The sequence below is a fragment of the Artibeus jamaicensis genome, unplaced genomic scaffold, assembly GCF_021234435.1.
Source record: "Artibeus jamaicensis isolate MK-2021 breed Jamaican fruit bat unplaced genomic scaffold, CSHL_Jam_final contig_415, whole genome shotgun sequence".
Taxonomy (NCBI): Eukaryota; Metazoa; Chordata; class Mammalia; order Chiroptera; family Phyllostomidae; genus Artibeus; species Artibeus jamaicensis.
Window position 1 is genome coordinate 24,044,010 of NW_026521823.1, and position 18,161 is coordinate 24,062,170.

The window sequence follows — 18,161 nt, forward strand, 5'->3', positions numbered from 1 at the left end:
TGCACTGGACAAGAACAAAAAGAGGGAAAGTAGATACCTGATTATCAAATTGCTCACATTAGATTTCCTCTTGTAATATAGAGCTGAACAGATGACAGAAATCTCAGAACCAGTGAAATAAGGAAGATTATGTGAGGCTAAATTGAATTTCAAGTCTACAAATGCTTAAAAGAGCCATATACATGGTAATAGAGATAAAACTTTGGAGCAAAGTTATGCTTATTCTTATTTACTAAAACAAATAATAGTTTCTTGCATTTTCTAAATTTACTGTATTTTGCTCTTTATAGTGCACTCTTGTTTATGATATGCACCCTCATTTTTGGCCCAAACTTTCAGGAAAAAAATCTTTCATTGAAAAATTTTAATTCATTTTTTTACTTATTTATATTTAGAAACAAAGCTGATTACCATATTCCAGGGTATTATTTTGCATACAGATATCATTATTGCTTTTTAGAATTATGCTTTTAATATATAAGCATAAATAAAAGAATTTAAAACATTTCTATAGTTATAAAATTAGTACTACCCATGTATAATATATATCCTTATTTTTCCCTCAAAAGTTCAGGCAAAAATGTGTGCATTATACATGGCAAAGTGTGGCACTTTGGAATTTAATGTATAAAACATAATGGATACTGAATTTTTATTAGGCAGATGTAAAAATCTTCAGATACTGTAATTTTACCTTTTTTAATCATTCTAAGTATACAAAATCATAAATATTATGAATGCAATGAACTATTAAGATCTATGGCCACACTAACCATCAAGAACTACCAGAGTAGTAGTTCTATGTAGTATGTTTTATGTTGTATAGGAAGTAATAAAGAAATTAAAATCACTGAAAAAGGAAGGAAAATATGGAGCATTTGCCTGTGCTTTAGGCCTCTGTGGACAGCCATCTGCAGGGAGTGGCATCTAATGCTTTTAACTAATGAGAATCTCAACAAAGAATCCTGCTGCATGTATGTATACGTGGCTTAGCACATGTGGTTAGAAGAGGAGAATATGGAGGAAGATAAGAAATCAGTTTACATCCGAAGGGAATGACTGCTTGTAGGAAGGTAGGAGGGATTCCCAATGAGAAGTATGTCCCAAGCAAAGGGGACTTTATGAACTGATGACATCACTCTAGAGAACAACATCAAAGTTATCCTTAGTGGGAGGGTATAGATACATTATGTCCTCACGAGAAAATAATAACAGTGGAAGGTACTGAGAGTTATTCTGGAGATAAAACATCAATACATAAAAGAGCTACTACAAAAGTTATAGTCATTTAACACAATTTTGATAATATTACCAATGTTCTATCACTTTACATCTTGGAACTTATGTAGGTTGGGTCCTCCAGGAAGCAGATGCTGGAATAAAGTTACAAATTTAAGAGATTTATTGGTGGGGGGGTGGGGGTTAACATCTGTGAAAGCAGAAAGGTTTGGGCACGGAGAACTGTCACAATATACTGCAGAGCTGACAAAGTCTCTGCCAGTTCAGCAGGGACCTCTGAAGCAAAGATTACCCATTAATGGGGTCCAGTGTCAGGCAAAAGTGGCTAGACCTGTGTCCTCACCTGCTCAGTAAATGGCCAAGTGCCACCTGGAAAATAGCATGACCTCAGGTTGAAAGCTAAAGGAAACCCTTATAAAAAGGCTGGAGTTTGCTGATTACTCAGACTCCTTGTTGTTGGGTAGAGTGTGCTTTCTTGACAAGAAATCAGTCTGCCTATCTCCATGTCCGCCCCAGCACTGTAGTGTGGCACTCATAGAATTTGGGTGGCTGTGTATTTGGAGATGAAAACTAAGTAGGCCTGAACAGGAGGTGTTAGTGAAGTGCACTAAAATTCTAAAATTCCAGTTGAGGTAGTTTATAGTGGTACACCACCACCCATTCCTTAGGTAACTAGAGCGGTGGCCACCAACAGATTAGGGATTAAAACTATTGGATGTCGTGTGAGGAGTCTAAAATGGTAAGACTATTGTTATTCACATTTCATCCCACATAACTTGCTCCTAGTGGGAGAACTCAGGGCCTCACTTGTGATGGCCTGTTACTGGTCAAGCTGCCTTAATTGTGCAATGGGCGAAAGGAGTTCAGAATGGCTTTTTCAGGGGGAAGATGAGAAAGAATCATTTGTTAAACAAAGATCAAGAAGGTGGGATTTAAGAAAAGTTGGATTGGCTCTTTTTGATGCATCACTTTTTTCTGGTCTTCTGTACAAGCTCCCCAGTAGTGATGTACAGAAAGAAATGAGGGCGTTTGGGGAGTGGGGATGGAGGGGGGTGTATAATAGCATGGGGCTCAATACAGTGGAGGGTCTGGAGTGTCACCACTTTCTAGAGATTTGGCTTTGGACAGGTTCCTCAACCTTCAGTGCCATAGTTTCCCGATTCGTTAAACAAGAATTATAGTTGTGCCGATATTGTGGAGTTGCTGTGAGGATGAAACAATATAACGCATGCTGTCCCTGGCTTGAGAAGTGTTCAATACCTGTCAGGTGTCATTCTACTCCACTTTTGCTTTTTTTCTCTTCCTTCTCCACTGGGTGGGGAAATGCTTTCTTGTCCACTTTTTTTCACCTGTTCTCTAGATGAGCAAAATGTTCACAAAATTTGGGAGGAGGGTAAAATTGAAAGAGCCTATAACTCTAACAGGATTCAGCATGTCTGCTTTTGGTCAGGTCTTTGGTTTTCATTGCTGTATTCTCAGTACAGTTCTGGGTGAGCCGGGTGTAAAAAATGGCCTCTGTCCAGAGCAGCAGTCTATTTGAAAAGGAAATGGACATATAAATGATTAATGGAAATAAAAGCACATATTAAATTAAGCTCTAAATAACCCATACAGATCATAAGTGATGTAAAAATCTAATTTCACTCTGCTGACATTGGCTATGAGGTTTTTTCCAAAAGTGATTTACTCTCTTTTTATTTTTCTTAATAATGTTTTAATAAATCAGTGACTGTTGTTTTGATTACTGAAAGGTGATGTCATTTGGGTGAAATTATGAGGGTGAGCTCTTATATAGTAAAACAATAAAATGTCTTATGTTTATTTAAATATAAAATATATTAACTAAGCTAAAAAGAAAGCAAGTTTGAAGAAATTTAAATATATTATTACCTCTTAATATTGTTAGTCTATTAATGCTCTCTACCGCTATATATGGTAAATTGGCAAAGATAGGAAGAGCTGATGAACACTTTGAATAAAACTCTTAGGAGGGCATAATTTTTATTTGGTTGTTGATCTCAATAAGTTTGTCTTTGTCTTATTCCTTCTAATTTAAGTAAGTAATGAGGCTCATCCAATGGCTTTCTTCATTCCAGAAATCCCCTTTGGCAATTCAGGAGTTAAAAGTAAAAAAGATGGCTGGGCTAAATCACGTGGGATCTTAACGTAGCTTCAGCTTATAGAAGGCAGGTCTTTGGGTTAAAAGGTCCTTGATCTATGCTGCCCATCACATTCTTCTACTTCACAGAGAAACATGCTCTGTGCCCTGTGGGAGATACACGTACAGTAGGTGTGGATTTAAAAAAGAAAAGGGTTCTATGGAAAGTAACCTCACAGGGTGATCTGATCATAATTCCTAACCAGGCAGGTCATGGTGAGTACTCAACAACCAGGCCTATAACTTTAGTGAAAGGTTTTAAGGTAGCCCTGCCCATTGTTTCTATGCATCTAGGTTAACACACCTTTGAAACACCAGAAGTAACTAACACCCTTGAAATAGGGTATTAACCGTCTAGAGAGCACATAATCTTAACAGTAATCCAATCCCCACCTTGCTTTCTCTAATCTTCTTTAAGTCCCCTTGTTAATATCAAATGCATAAAAGAAGCAGCAAAACTATTACCTTCCCGAGTATTTGAGATCTTGCTAACTGGCGTATGTCATCAATTAGGCTCAGATGAAGTCTTCTAAAAATTGTCTACAAGTTTGGACATTTCTATGCTTACAGAGGTCACGTGTGGTTAACACACTGAGAGTGTTTTACAACGTTACACACAAAGTGATTCCTTGTTGTTAAACTCTTTCGGATTATTAATGTATAACCACAGAAATAGTTCCTATCACTTCATAATTTTCTTATATCCTCCCAGTAACCAAGGGCTCTAAAGGCCTCTTTCCATGGTGAGATATGAATACGGCTGAAGAGTCCTTTTTGGATTTACATCTTTTAGTATCGAGGAAAACAGCAACAAAAAATGTTTTCAAGGTACCTCTTATCTTACTGATGATGAGCGTTTTATAAATGTCATACACATGGATCTCCCCGCATTGTCCTAGGCCTGGTGAGTAATAAGAGGAAATGCTGGTTAATGGGTGGCAGGTCCCCAGGTGTTCTAGGAATGCGTTCCCTCCCTTCTCCACCTCTGCTTCTGCCTAGTGTGATGGTGCACCAGCCCGTGCCAGTGCGAAAACCGCACAACAGAACAGACCAATCAAGGACGGAGATCTCCGCCCCCCACCTTTTGCCACCGCCCACTCTCGGCCAGCTGACAACCTCCACAGCTCCCAGTGATTATTCTTACTTTTCCATCTCCTCCCACCCAACCAACGCCCCCTCCAGTCGCGCCGCGGATGGGACGCCGAAGGACCAAGCGGGCATGCGCGACCATCCCGAGCATGCTCAGTAGCGCGCGCGGTGCGCCCGAGCTTGAACAAGCTGCCGCTGACGCGGAGGTCTCCGCGGCTGCCGCGGGAGCGACAGGAAGTGAAGCGGCCCGTCCCTGTGACCGCGGAGGCAGAAACCGAGGCGGAAGGGACCCTGCGGCGACGTCGTCGTCGTCGGCGGGGGTGCCGGAGGGGGCTGAGCATCTAGGGGACTCGCCGGCTGCGAAGCCGGATCCCGAACCGGGCAGGATGGATTATCACCAGCCGGGGACCGGCCGCTACCAGGTGGTGAGTTTCTAGGCCCCGCCCCGGCCTCCTGAGCCTCTGGGGGACCCTCCACTGTCTCCCGCCGTGCCCCCTAAGAGTCCTTTTTCATGGATTATTTCCGGAAGGGACGTGCTGGCTTTTCTTTTCTTTTTCTTTCTTCTTCTCCTTTTTTTTTTGGTAGCTCTTCTGGTCGGACCTGCTTTCTTCACATCTTTGGAACCTGTTTCTGCACCTCTTGAAGACCCCTCCCGATCCGCCTTCTAGCTAGCTCCCCACCCACACCCTGTAGCCGTCTGTACAGCATCCACTTCTTTAAAACACATCTGTTTTATTTATCACTTTTTCTCGATCATTTTCTTCATTCCCTGATTCAGACACTTGTGAGACATTCCCCTGGATTGTCTGCTGGAAATGGTACAGAGTTCACACACCTGCTGGGAAGGTGATCGCCATCATAAATGGAGTGGGGGAAGGAGGAGGAGATGTAAGCATTACGCAGGGTCAGATGTGGACTTGGCGGAAAAAAAAAATAAAAAGGAGGGGGGGAATTAAAAATTGTAAAACGGTAGAGAGTAGCCGTGATGCTGATATGGTCTGTGAGCGCTACTTAACCTTGTCATTTTGTCCTTTTCCATTTTGTTGGTACATACTGAAAGTGACTACTCTTTTTTTTATCCCCACTATTTTTTTGCCCCTATGTGGGGAAATAGGATGTTTTTTACTAGAAAATGCTAATCTTGTTAGAAAAATAGTTTTCATTATGTACAGAATTTTCCAGTTTAACCGTATAAACCATTGTATGTTGAAATGAGTGAAAAGTGTACCTCTATTATTTTCATTGTCAAATTTTCTAATGTCCTCAGTCCAGCACAAATAAGGCTTGGTTGAGTCGTTGGTAGGGTGTTAATATGGGTATAATAATTTATAGTTTTAATGTAAACATTTCACTTAAAATGTCATATGGTGTGCTTTAATGTGAGAGTTATGTTACAGAATTAATTACATACTTATGATTTTGCAATAAAACGTTTTGTAATAAGAAGGGGCGTTATTTGTGCCGGACCTTGTTTCCCGCCCCCCCCCCCTTATTCTGGTGGTGTCATTGGAACCCAGATTTAAAAGATGGACTCAGCAATAGTTCAGTGTTTTGTTCCAGCTGATGGGCAGTTATTAGTATTGTTTGTAATATTTGTTCCAGCTGATGGGCAGTTATTAGTATTGTTTGTAATATTTTACAAATGTATACGCGTTAGTGGAGATTTCACCTTTCAAATCTATTTGCACATGTGAAACTTACTTCTAAACTAAGAATTTCAATTAATAAGTGCATTTTGACAAATGTGAAGACTACTGCAAGATGAAATCCCAATGTAAGTTTGAATTTTTCTATGACAAAAGCTGGTGATGCTTCCATTTCATCTGGTTTACATCCTGTAAAACCTCCGAGTGATCCATATTCTGAAATCTTTGGAAATTTATCAGGTTTTTTTTTTTCCAGGATAGTTTGGAAAACATTGCTGCCGATACGTAAGACATTTTTCGGGTTCTCAGGGTATATGGGTTTGGTGGTCTTATTTTTTTCAGGCATTCTTATTTTTGCAGACGTTAACAGAAACAAAATGCATTAAGGAAAATATTGAGTACTCTTACCATGGGAATAGTTCCTTTTTGTAATCCTTTTTCTTTCCTGTTCCAATTTGTTTTCCTGAATGGCATTGACTGGTTTGAATTTTTTCTCTTAGGGGATTTTGTTTATCAGAATTAACCATGTTCTCATACAGAAATCACTACTCAAAACATTTTTAACTGATGTAGCTGTGCCTTAAAATAATTTGTTATATTGTCACATTTTCTTTCAGTGGTTATGACTGTTTAACATTTAATTATTAGTTTAAAAAATTTCTAATACCAAAATATTGAAATTTGCTTTCTTAATTTTAAGGTTCCCCCCTCTAAAATTCATTTCAAAATAAGTGAACAACATCATATTTATTATTTTTTTCAAACTGGAAATGAGTTCCCATCTTTGAATGGGTGGAGGCATTCCTTGGGGGCAGAGATCGAAATCAGTTCTTCTGAAGATAACTACTCACTTTAAGTAGGTAGGACATCAGTTTGTTTTCTTTGGAAGGCAACATGTTTGTCAATCTTAGCATCATTTAAATTTGGATTTTAATTCTCGTTACTACATAGTAATTTCATCTGGCTTTGTTGAAATGGCCTGATCAATAACTGTAGGTATATGCAGAGAAGCAGCTGAATGGGTTTCCGGTAAAGTATTTATCTAAGGACCAATCTGCAACTGTGGCGAATACAGTGATCACAGCTTGTATGGTTTCCTTTAGCTCAGTTAAAAAAAAATAAAAATGTAAAAACTCTGGAAAGATTAATAACCTTGAGCAATTAGGAATTTCATTTGTAAAGTTGGGGACAGGCAAGCATGCTTAGGGGTGAAATGGTATGCAGTATTAATTTGTCACATTGAGAGAATTTAAATTTAGCTTTCCATACTGGAAAGTTATTACTGATGCTCAAGACCATTAGGTAGACTTACTACCATTAACTAATGCACAGGTTTTTTTGTGGAAAATTGCTTTTTCTGTGGTCTCTTCCAATGTTAAATGGGCCTGAATTTTGTTAAGTAAAGCAGTGGCTAACTACAAAAAGCCTTGATTGTCACCTAATTCCGGAAAAAGCCAGTGCCATAGGTAGTTTCATTGTGTTACCGGAAATTCAGTTTTGTTTGGTAGGAAATGAGCCACGTTGCTGAACTATGAAGTAGTTGACGTGGCTTGAAGCTGTTAGGCTACATTCTAACTTTGATGTTCTGTATTTTAAAGGATTATGTGCCTGTAACAAGCTGACTACTAAGATTTCAAAGGAATTATTTTATGTAAAAGTTAAATTGGCACTGTATATTTTTGTAGTAGTTTCCCAAACTGTATTCCAGAATGATGGTAATAGTCTTAGAAGATTTGTGACATATTAGCATAATAAAGCACATTTTTGTATTGAAACCATGAGAAATTCTGAAGATGATGGTTTGAATTTGTTTAACCTAGCTCTCCTTACACCTTTGCCAGATTTTTAAAGAAAATTTTAAGATTATGTTAACATTTCTAAATGTTAGTTGAAGATCTAGATACTTGGCTGTTTTTTTTTTTTAATTGATTTGAGAGGAAGGGAGAAAGAGAGACATCACTTTGTTTTTCCATTTATTGATGCATTCATTGGTTGATTCTTGTATGTGTCTTGACTGGGGATGAAACTTTGCTCTTTTATCTGGAGAATTAGAGTTACTCTTGATAAATCAGCTGGGAAGGAGGTTGACTATTAATTAAAAAATGTGTTAAAGCCCTGGCTGGTGTGGCTCAGTAGATTGTGTACCAGACTGGAAACCAAATGGTCGGTGGTTCACTTCCCAGCCAGGGCATGTGCTTGGGTTGTCGGGCCAGGTACCCAGTAGAGGGTGCGTGAGAGGCAACCACACATTGATGTTTCTCTCCTGCTCTTCCTCCCTTCCCCTGTCAAAAATAAATACATAAAATCTGTTTTAAAAATAAAATAAAAAATAAAAATAAAATAAAAAGTAAAAATAAAACAAATGTTAATAAACTATTCAGTATTTATAAAAATAAAAAATATGTTAAAGTCATCTGGGCTTATATTTAGGATGTGCTGTTTACAATTTGGCTTAGTTATTTAAAGTCTTAAAGCCTCAGTTTTCTCATATTAGTAGTACCTACTTCATTAGTAGTATTATGACAATTATATAATGTAACATGTAAAAGATACACTATAGAGACTAGTATATGAAAAATAAATAATGTAAATTATAAAACATTGAAAATATTTTAATTTTTGCTGATGACCACTTTTGTGTCTCTTGTTTTATTTACAACCTGAGTATCAACTAGCTTTTTGTTTTCCATGTCAAGAACCGTGAAGTCTTTAAGATTTTATTTTACCATATTTACGAGGTAATAAATTAGTATGTCACTATTTCATGATTGCTGGCAGAGAACAGGAGACTCCCAGGTCAGAGGCAGATGACGGGATTATTACTCAGAGTGTAGCAAGCTGCATGATCATCAGCATTTTTGTGTAGGTTTTCCTTGTAACCAGGACCCAGGAGGGTGACAGGTCTAGATGGATGTGCCAGTGGGTCACAGCTGAGGAACTCAGGGCCCTTGCCCTGTACTTTTTAGCAGGCAGAAAACAATGTAGCAAACAAACAAGCTAGTTACCTTTCCCTGGGAGGGCAGTTAACATATGGTAACCTTGACCTTCTGTGTTGCCTATGTGTTTTATTACAAGAATTCACTCAGTTTCGGGAAATAGATAAGCTTTGTAGACTGTCACACTCAACAAGAATGTACAGGGACACTCAGGCCCATGGTGGACTGCCTTGCCCAGTAGAACATGTTCTGGATGAGATAATAAATGGTGATTTTTAAGTGCAGTGTAATTTACTTTTGTTTTCCCTTTTAAAGAAGTTTTGTAGTCTTTCACTGTATGTCGTTCTCTAGTTATGGCCTTCTTTTCTTGGCACAGCTCAGTTCCTTTGATCTTCACTTGTTTGTCTCCTTTGAACGTATCAATATTCTTTATCTGGTTTATATTCTTACCACACTGCTTTTACATCATCAAGGTTGTCCATTGCTTAATACACTAGATACTTTTCAGTTCTTGTTTTGCTTCATTTTTTGTTACATGACACTAAACTTTTTCCTTAAAACTTCTTCCTTATTTCTGATATGAAGAAACTTTCTACTCTTCTTTGACTTCTCTTGGTGAACTTATTTTGTGCTTCTTAAATGTTGATGCTTATTATGGCAAACACTATTGCAATAGCCTGTTGACTGCTTTTTTCCTTCATCTGACCATCTTCCAGTGTATCTTTCACTTGCAGCGCACGAGTCATGTCAGTGACCTCTTATTGAATTCCCCCTTCCTCTACTTTAATATTAATCTTTCAAATAGAAAAGTTGAAAGATTTTATAGTTACCAAGTAGGGTCTAGAGTTACTAATGGTTCTGTATTTGTATTACTGTATATCTGTCAAATCTTATTTTTTGATATTTTCAAAGAAAGTTGCAGATATATGTGTATGTCACTATAAACTGCATGCTTATATGTAGTTTAATCACTAGCCTACAGTTTAATATTTCACTTTATAGTGAAATGCATCAGTCTTATCTGCCTGTTGAGTTTTGATAAATGCATACACCTGTGTATCCTACATGACTTTCAAATAGAAAAGGAATCAGCAAACTAAGTTCTACCTTCTGTTTTATAAACAAAATTTTATTGTGACATGGCCATGCCCATTCATTTACCGTGGCAGGACTGAGTGTTTGAGGCACAGTCCATAGAGCTTGAATCAGTATTTGCTATTCTGCCCCTTAGAGAAGAATTTTACTGACCTGCCGTATAGAACATTACTACTGTCACCCTAGAAAGTTTCCTCATGGCCCCTCCCTCTCAGTTCCTACCTACCACATGACTGTGATTTTGATTTTTTTCACTTCAAATTAGTTTTGTCTATGCTAGAATCATATAAATAGCATATTATCTCCAAAATCTCTTTCACTCTACATCAGGGGTGTCAAACTCATTTTCACTGGGGGCCATGTATGCCTTGCATTTGCCTTCAAAGGGCCGAATGTAATTTCAACTCCTTAACAGTCCAGGAGTAGTTACATTTATCCAGTCCTAAAATTATTTTTGCCCTTTGAAGGCAACCGCAAGGCTGGTGTGGCCACCGGTGAAAATGAGTTTGACACCCATGCTCTACATGAAGTTTTGGATATTGATTCATGTCATTGTATATATTAATAGCTCATCTCTTTATTGCTGGATATTATTGTATAAATTGTATGAATGTGGTACAGTTTGTTTATACATTGCTCTGTGGGTTTCAATTATTGGCTATTATGGATAAAAATATTAGGAATATTCTTACACAATTTTTAAAAAAGATTTATTTAGTTTTAGACAGAGGGGAAGGGAGGGAGAAACACTAATGTATGGTTGCCTCTTATGTGCCCCCTACTGGGGACCTGGCCCACAACCTAGGCATGTGCCCTGACTGGGAATCAACTGGAGACCCTTTGGTTTTCAGGCCGGCACTGAATCCATTGACCCAAACCAGCCAGGGCTTATACAGGTGGGGGTGAGGGGTGGGGTGGGGTGTGTGTGTGTGTGTGTGTGTGTGTGTATGTGTATGTACATGTTTTCATTTCTCTTGTGTAGAATTAGTGGGCAATAAGGTTGGAGTATATTTAATTTTACAAGAAACCACTAGACTTTTCCCCAGAATAGTTATATCATTTTGTACTTCTGCCAACACTGAATGAAAATTTTGGTTGCTCCACCACCTTTCCAAAACTTTGGTATAATCAGTCTTTTTAATTTTAGCCATTCTTGTGGGCTTATTGGATTTTTGAGGTGTAAATTTCTGTACTAAACATACATGTTCCTTTAATTGACCTTCCTGTATTTTATAGTGCCTTATCTTAGCAATGTCCGCCCCCCCTCCTTAATTTTTAGGCACTAACTGATAGAGTCCAGGACCTACTTATTATAAGTTATTCAACCATAATGTATTCTGTCTTTCCAGTTTAATTTTTTCCAGTTTATTTCTTGTCTAAGATTCAGTACCACATCCTTCTGGTTCATTTTCTTCATACAATCCTGTTCTTTAATGTAAACACTTCCAAACTGTAAGTGGAAGAAGGAGGTGTGGTGAGTTTCTTGCATTTGTCATCATATCAAGGCAGAGGAAAAATTGATAATCACAATATTAGAGAACTTATTATATTGAATTATGTTTTTGTGTGTCTCTGTACTTCTAAACTGGTGCTTTTTCTCACAGTTGCATCAGGGTTCTAAGTACCTCTTGTGAGATTTAATCTTAAGTTAATATATGGGAGAAGTTTTTAAGGTATCATTGATTAACTACAGGACAAAGGTCCTACAACTCATGTATTCACTTAATAAATAATTATGCAGTATTTCTACCAAATTCTGTTTTAGGTGCTGGTGAACAAGACAGTGGAGTTCATGTCTCATGGCTCATACAGTGGTGGATGAGAGGCAGATAAATAAATAAGCATACTTTCAGATAGTGGTAGGAGGTATAAAGAAAATGAAGCAGTTTGATGGAATAAGTAATACATTTTATCAATACTAGTGTAGCAGTAATAGAACAGTAATGACTTTGCATGATGTCAGCAATATGCTGAGAACACTGCCAAGTGCTTTATACACAAGCACATTTAACCTTACGTTTAAATAACTGGGATACATTCTGCTTACTTTTATTAAGTGTGAATTTACTGACAAGATCATGGTAATTGAGACTAGGCTATGTACCATGTGATTGTAAATCATCCTGTGTCTGTGTTTTCATGCCATGTCGTTATGGTTTCTTCAAAAGTGTGATCACTTAACTGGAATTAAGGTGTGGGTAAATGTAAGGACATGCCAAATGCAGGTTGGGAAATGCAGTAGTCTAAGATTGCTCTCAGATTATTTCAGGATTTTGACTTGCTTGTTTTTGAGATTTGTTTGAACATGAGCAATTTGATATTTTAAAAGTTGAGGAATGTGCTGTGGTTTAGATGGTCTATGATGTTTCTCCAGAATCACCTGTTACATTATATAAAGAAATTGTGCTGATCGGCAGAGGCTTTGAGAATAAGAAAAGAAACTGAAAGGTTTTTACCTCATTCATCACTAATTTCGAAGCTCTAAGGATTTGTCTCCTGTTGGATCTTGGAGTGAAGAAATCCAGTAGTGACAGTTTTTATAGAAATTTATTCTCACTTGGGTGGAGCTTTCATTTATATCAGTGTGAGTGTTTTTTGTGTGTGTGTGTGTGTGTGTGTGTGATTCCCCCCAAAAGGGAGGGGTCTTGAAATAACCTAGAGACCGTTTTAAGTTTTTGTTTGTAACTTTTAGAAACAAAACAAGCCTCTGCTTACCTCATCCCTTGCTTGATTTATACTGCACTGCACATGAGCTATAAATATTTGAACTATAATACTTTCTGCTTTTTGCCCCACCCTTCTTAATCTACCCCTTCAAACCACGGTTCTCTGGCCTTCTGTCTTTTTAACATATTCTTCCCATTTTCTCTTTTCTTCTTCAGGACTAATATCTGTTCTTTATCCAGATCTTTTTAAATGTTCTTTTCAGAAAACTTTTCCTTACCTTCTGCTTCTCTACCTCCATTTCCCACCCTTCAGTGGCAAGTTCTGGGTTCTTTTAACACTGTGCTTTTAAACCTGTCATAGTCCTTACTCCATGGTATGTATTTGGTAAACTCGGTGGGAAGTAGAGTTTAGTTCTGTCTTTTATGTAATAGTATATAGTACAGTTTTAGGCCCACTATAGGTGCCTAGTAAATAGTACTTATTGAAGAAATAAATGAATACCTTTGCTGAATGATTTCAAGAGTATGCATGAGGTTACTGGTATACTATGTTTATAAAGTGAACAGTTCTCTAGAGTTCTATTATGTAAGAGTAGCAGTGTCTTGGCTTATTCACACAGTGTTGATATTCTTGATATCTACAATTAGGGTATGCATTTTGCTTTTAGAGTAGTGCCAAGGAATCTGTTTAGATGAATTCTGGTATTATGTAATTCCTTATCTGATTGGTCACTTGCAATTGCTAGATATTTAACCATGGTTAGGTTACTTGGTCTACCTACAGAAAGAAGGAAAACCTGTTTCCAGATGTTATAGAAATATAGTTATCATTTTTTTAGCCTTCTAATTTTATAGCAGATTGTCCAAAAGAGAATCTGCTTAAGGACATGCAGCAGACCTTAAAGGTCAAATTTTATTTTGTTACTGGTAAAGCTGTCAGCTGAGTTAAAGTCAGAGATCCTGGGACATAGAACTTTCCTTACAGTTAACTTCTTTTCTTCATGGTGACATCAGACCTGGAGATCATGGGTGGGACAGCATGGTCTGGTAGTCACCTGGCTAGTAAGTGAGCCCTGCTGATTGTCCAGAATCCCAGCTCATCATAACTAACTCAGTGGGCTGAATTCAGCTTTTGGACAAGTTTTCTTTCGCGTGTGTGTGTGTGTGTGTGTGTGTGTGTGTGTGTGTGTTTTAAATCAAAGTAATGCAGGTACACTTTCAAAAGTTTGAGTACCAAAAGACAAGTAATGAGAGATAGCAGTTTCCTTTTCCATCCCTGTTGTCCTTTAAGCCTTTCTCCTCAGAAGAAAGCAATCTTTAACTCTTTTTAACCGCTTTAGTTCTGTATTTTTTTCAAAGATCTTCATCGGGAGATACGTGTATTGACTTTTAGAGAGAGAGGAAGGGAAAGAAAAACATCGATTGGTTGCCTGTGTAAGTGCCCTGACCTGGGGTTAAATCCGCGATTTAGGCGTGTGCCCTGACTGGGGATTGAACCTGAAGGCTGTTGGTGAATGAGCCGATGTTCCAGTCAACTGAGCCACCCAGCCAGGGCTTAACTCTGTATTTTTAACATATGTATATATGTATCTTCAGCTACTTGCCGATTTATTAATTTTACTTTTGTTTCTTACATGTCCTGCTTTCCCTTTTCAGGTCATGTTCTTCATAGTCTCACCTCCTGGGTTCAAATCATGGCTAGTCACTCATAAGCTCTATAACCTTGGGTCAGTTACTTACCCTCTCTGTGATGTACCTTCCTCATCTATAAAGTAAGGCTAGGATAGATACTTACACCTCATTGTGTTACTGTGAGGATTGAATATATGAAAAGCATCTAATTTTTAGTTACATGAGAAATTAGGGTTTACATTTTATGACTATGAAAATACTGTTCATGACTGAGTCAGGTAGTATATTTTGTATAACTTTAAATTTTTCATGGAGTTGCCTAATTTTTAAGTCTTTATTTTTCTGTTTATCTGTTCATTCTTTGCATATCCTTCGGTGGTTTTTCAAAATGTACTCTTCACAGCTGTATTTTTGCATGGTCAAATACATCAGATAATTGTAAGTTACTTGATTTTGTTCTTTGAAGACAGTGTTCCTAGAGCCCTCCATCCTCAGTTTCCGTTTGTACTGTTTGTTCTGCAGGCCTGATGTACCTGCCTTCATCACTTTGCTATATGGAGCCTCTATTTCTTGAATTCTCAGTCTTTCTCTGCTTTTGGTTTACTCCCTAATATTAGTTGGACTTATTTCCTGTAGATTTCTTAAGAAAAGATGCCTGGGGGTTAAAAAAATAAAATTAAATTAAGGTATTGAATTTGTTGGCATCAAATTCATAATCTCTTGTTACCATTTTAATGTTTGTAAGGTCTGGTGGTGACCCCTTTTTCATTTAGGGATTTGCTTTCTCATTTTTTTCTTTGATAGTCTAGCTGTAGTTTTTGTCAGTTTTGTTTATTTTTTCCAAAGGATAGCTTTTGTCTTTGTTAAATGTCTATTTTATTTTACTGATTTCTGCTTTTATCACATTTATTTACAATTTCCTTTTTTTGTGGTTTACTTAACTTTTTATTTTCTAGCTTCTAGTGGTGGAACCTTGGTCATTGATTTTAGACTTTTTCCCCTGACATAATCATTTTTCCCTAATATAAACATTCATGTAACAGTTTTTTTTTGCTATGTCTTGCAGAGTTTGATATCTTGTGTTTTTGCTTTCAGTACAGATTTTTTTTAATTTTTCTTATTTCTTTTTTGGACCATACATTATTTAGACATATGTTGAATTTCCATTTACTTGGGATTTTTTAAGATAATCTTTTTAACATTTCAAATTTAATTTTTTTGTGGTAGGATAATATATTCACTGTACTCTCATTCCTTTTAAATTTATTTAGTCTTGTTTTATAATCCATTATATTTATCTTGGTGATGTACTGTGTGCATGTGAAATTGATATACTCTTCCATTGTTGGATATAGTATTCTAGACATGTCAGGTCAAGTTGATTCATAGCATTGTTCTTAGCTTTGTCTTCACTGATACTTGTTTTTACAGTAGTCTATTAGTTGCTGAGTAAGGGCTGTTAAAATCTGCTACATTGTGGAGTTACCTGCCTTTAAATATCTCAGTTTCTTTTTCAGTTCTCTATTTCAGTGTCTTTGTGTTTTATTCTGCTTGCTTGTTCAGAAGGGGAAGGGGAGGGAATTTAAGGGGAAAAAAAGGGGAGGAATTTGGAGGAACAAGTATGAAGGACACAGGGACAAGAACTAAGGGGGGTGGAAATGGGAGGGAGGTGGGGAGCACGGAGCAGGGTGGGCTGGGATGGGAGAAATAGAAAACTGTCCTTGACAAATAACTAAATAAAAATTTTAAAAAAGAAAAAATAAATAAATATCTCAATTTCTTGATTCCTAAGTTTCGAGGCACTCTTTATAAAATGCTTCCTCTTTATCTGTGGTAGTGCTCTTTGTCTTTACGTCTGTTTTGTTTAATATCAAAATAGCCATTCCAGCCTTATTTTTGCATGCCATGTCTGTCTGTTTATTACTTCCAGCCTGTCTGAATCCTTTAAGTGTGTCTTTCTTGGGAGCATGTAGTTAGGTTTGCTTTGTTTTTTTGTGGTTTTTTTTTTTCATTCTGATATCCCTCCCTGCCTTTTAATTGGAATGTTTATATTTAATGCAGTTGTTGATATGGTTGGTTCTGCCATTGTATTATTTGTTTTCTGGGCTTTTCCCCCCTCTTTTTTTTACTCTTCTGTGGCCTTTTGGATCATTTGATTTAAAATTTGTTTTTCAGTTGTCCTTGCCCTATTTCCATTGCCATTTTTCTCTTTACATTATTTTTTGCTTGCTAAGATGACAATAAAGAGTGCAAAGTTAGGTTTGTATATTTAACGTTGATGCCATCACTTCATATAAAATGCAGAACCTGGTAACTGTGTAGGTCTCTGCACCCTCTGTATACATTCATTCAAAACCCCAGCAGTGTTACAGTTTTGTTTTAAATAGTAACACATTTTTAAATACTTAAGAGGAATATTTTTCTAATATACTCAACTTTTATCACTCCCTATGTTGTCTTCGTTTCTGAAGAAACATTTCTCTTTATTAAATAATTTCAGCCACAAGACCTTCTTTTACTGTTTCTTAAAGTACAGATCAGCTGTTAATTCTCTTATCTTACTTTTATCTGAAATGTCTTTATTTTGCCTTTATTTCTCCAGTATATAGATACATACTGTGAATGTAGAATTTTTGGCTCAGTTATTCTGTCAGCTTTTTTTGTTTCATTTGTTCTGTTTTAGCCTCACTGAGGTTGAATTTATAAATTTGTTTCCTTTACTCCTTTGAAGAATTAATGGACATTATTTCTTCAGCTTTTTTCCTGTTTTAGTCTCCTTTTTTGTTTCCTTTGAGCCTCAAATTACATGTTTCTTTTTTAGATTCTTTAAATTTTTAAAAAGTCCATGTAGCTCTTTGTTTACTTATTTAATTTTCAATCTTTTTTGTTCTTTAGAACTTAGAACTGGCATCTCTTGATTGTCTTTTCCCTGGTGAGTGATTTATATTTCCTAGTATTTTGTATTTCTGGTAATTTTGGATTTTATCCTGCATCTTCTGAGTGTTGTGCTGTAATGCTCTGGAGAATATAGATATTTTGTTTTAGAGGCTGCCAACTTAGCTTTAGATTCTATGTACTACCACACATATTGTTCAGTGGTTCAAGTCTAAGCTTAATTCTTGGGTCATTACCAATCTACTTTGGGTAAATCCTACACATGCATCGTTCAAGGGTTAGTGATTGCCCTTGGCTTTCTGTCCTGTCCAGGCTCCATCTCATGCTTCCTTGGACTAGAAATAGCAAGGCTTTTATTGGGGTTTTAGCAACCTGAGCTGTGGTCTCACTCCTTAGCTATGGTTGTACATCAGAGCAAAGCTGAAAAATGAAAAGAAATAATAAAGGAGAAACTCTTATCTGTGCAAGTTGCTTTTCTTAAGGTTTTTAAACTTCCTTCTACATCCCTGTTTTCTTTAAAAGTTCAGAATGCTTTAGATAGTCATTTTTGTGTATTTTGTTAAAGGTTTATATTTGCCGTCAGTGAGAGGACTGGCCTGCAGGGGCCTACACTGTCCTCCTGGAACTTGAGCTAATTGTAGATTTTGAGATTTTTGTTTTTCTACTCCCTGCATTAACTTTCCTCCTAATATTTTTGTTTTGTCTTTCTTTCCTGTTGGAGATGTTTTTATTTTTATTTTTCAAGTTGGGTTTCTTCTCTGCCTTTTTAGGTGCTCTGAGTTGTGCTTTTGACTTGTAGACTGGT

The 18,161-nt window shown here is 37.0% G+C and overlaps 1 protein-coding gene and 1 long non-coding RNA gene across 2 annotated transcripts in view; one reads left to right on the forward strand and one right to left on the reverse strand.

Annotated features, from left to right (window-relative positions):
* Positions 1-816: 816 nt before the first annotated feature.
* On the reverse strand, positions 817-4,600 carry LOC119049221 (uncharacterized). Its single transcript, XR_008391665.1, has 3 exons — positions 4,542-4,600; positions 3,863-4,298; positions 817-2,771 (listed from the first exon to the last, which is right to left on the reverse strand). It is a non-coding gene; the product is annotated as an uncharacterized LOC119049221 (long non-coding RNA).
* NDFIP2 (Nedd4 family interacting protein 2) overlaps positions 4,559-18,161 on the forward strand; it is a 51,080-nt gene continuing 37,477 nt past the window's right edge. The window contains exon 1 of the mRNA XM_037145172.2: positions 4,559-4,911. Coding sequence (XP_037001067.2) covers positions 4,591-4,911 — 321 coding nt within the window. The 5' untranslated portion in view covers positions 4,559-4,590. The remainder of the gene's footprint in view (positions 4,912-18,161) is intronic.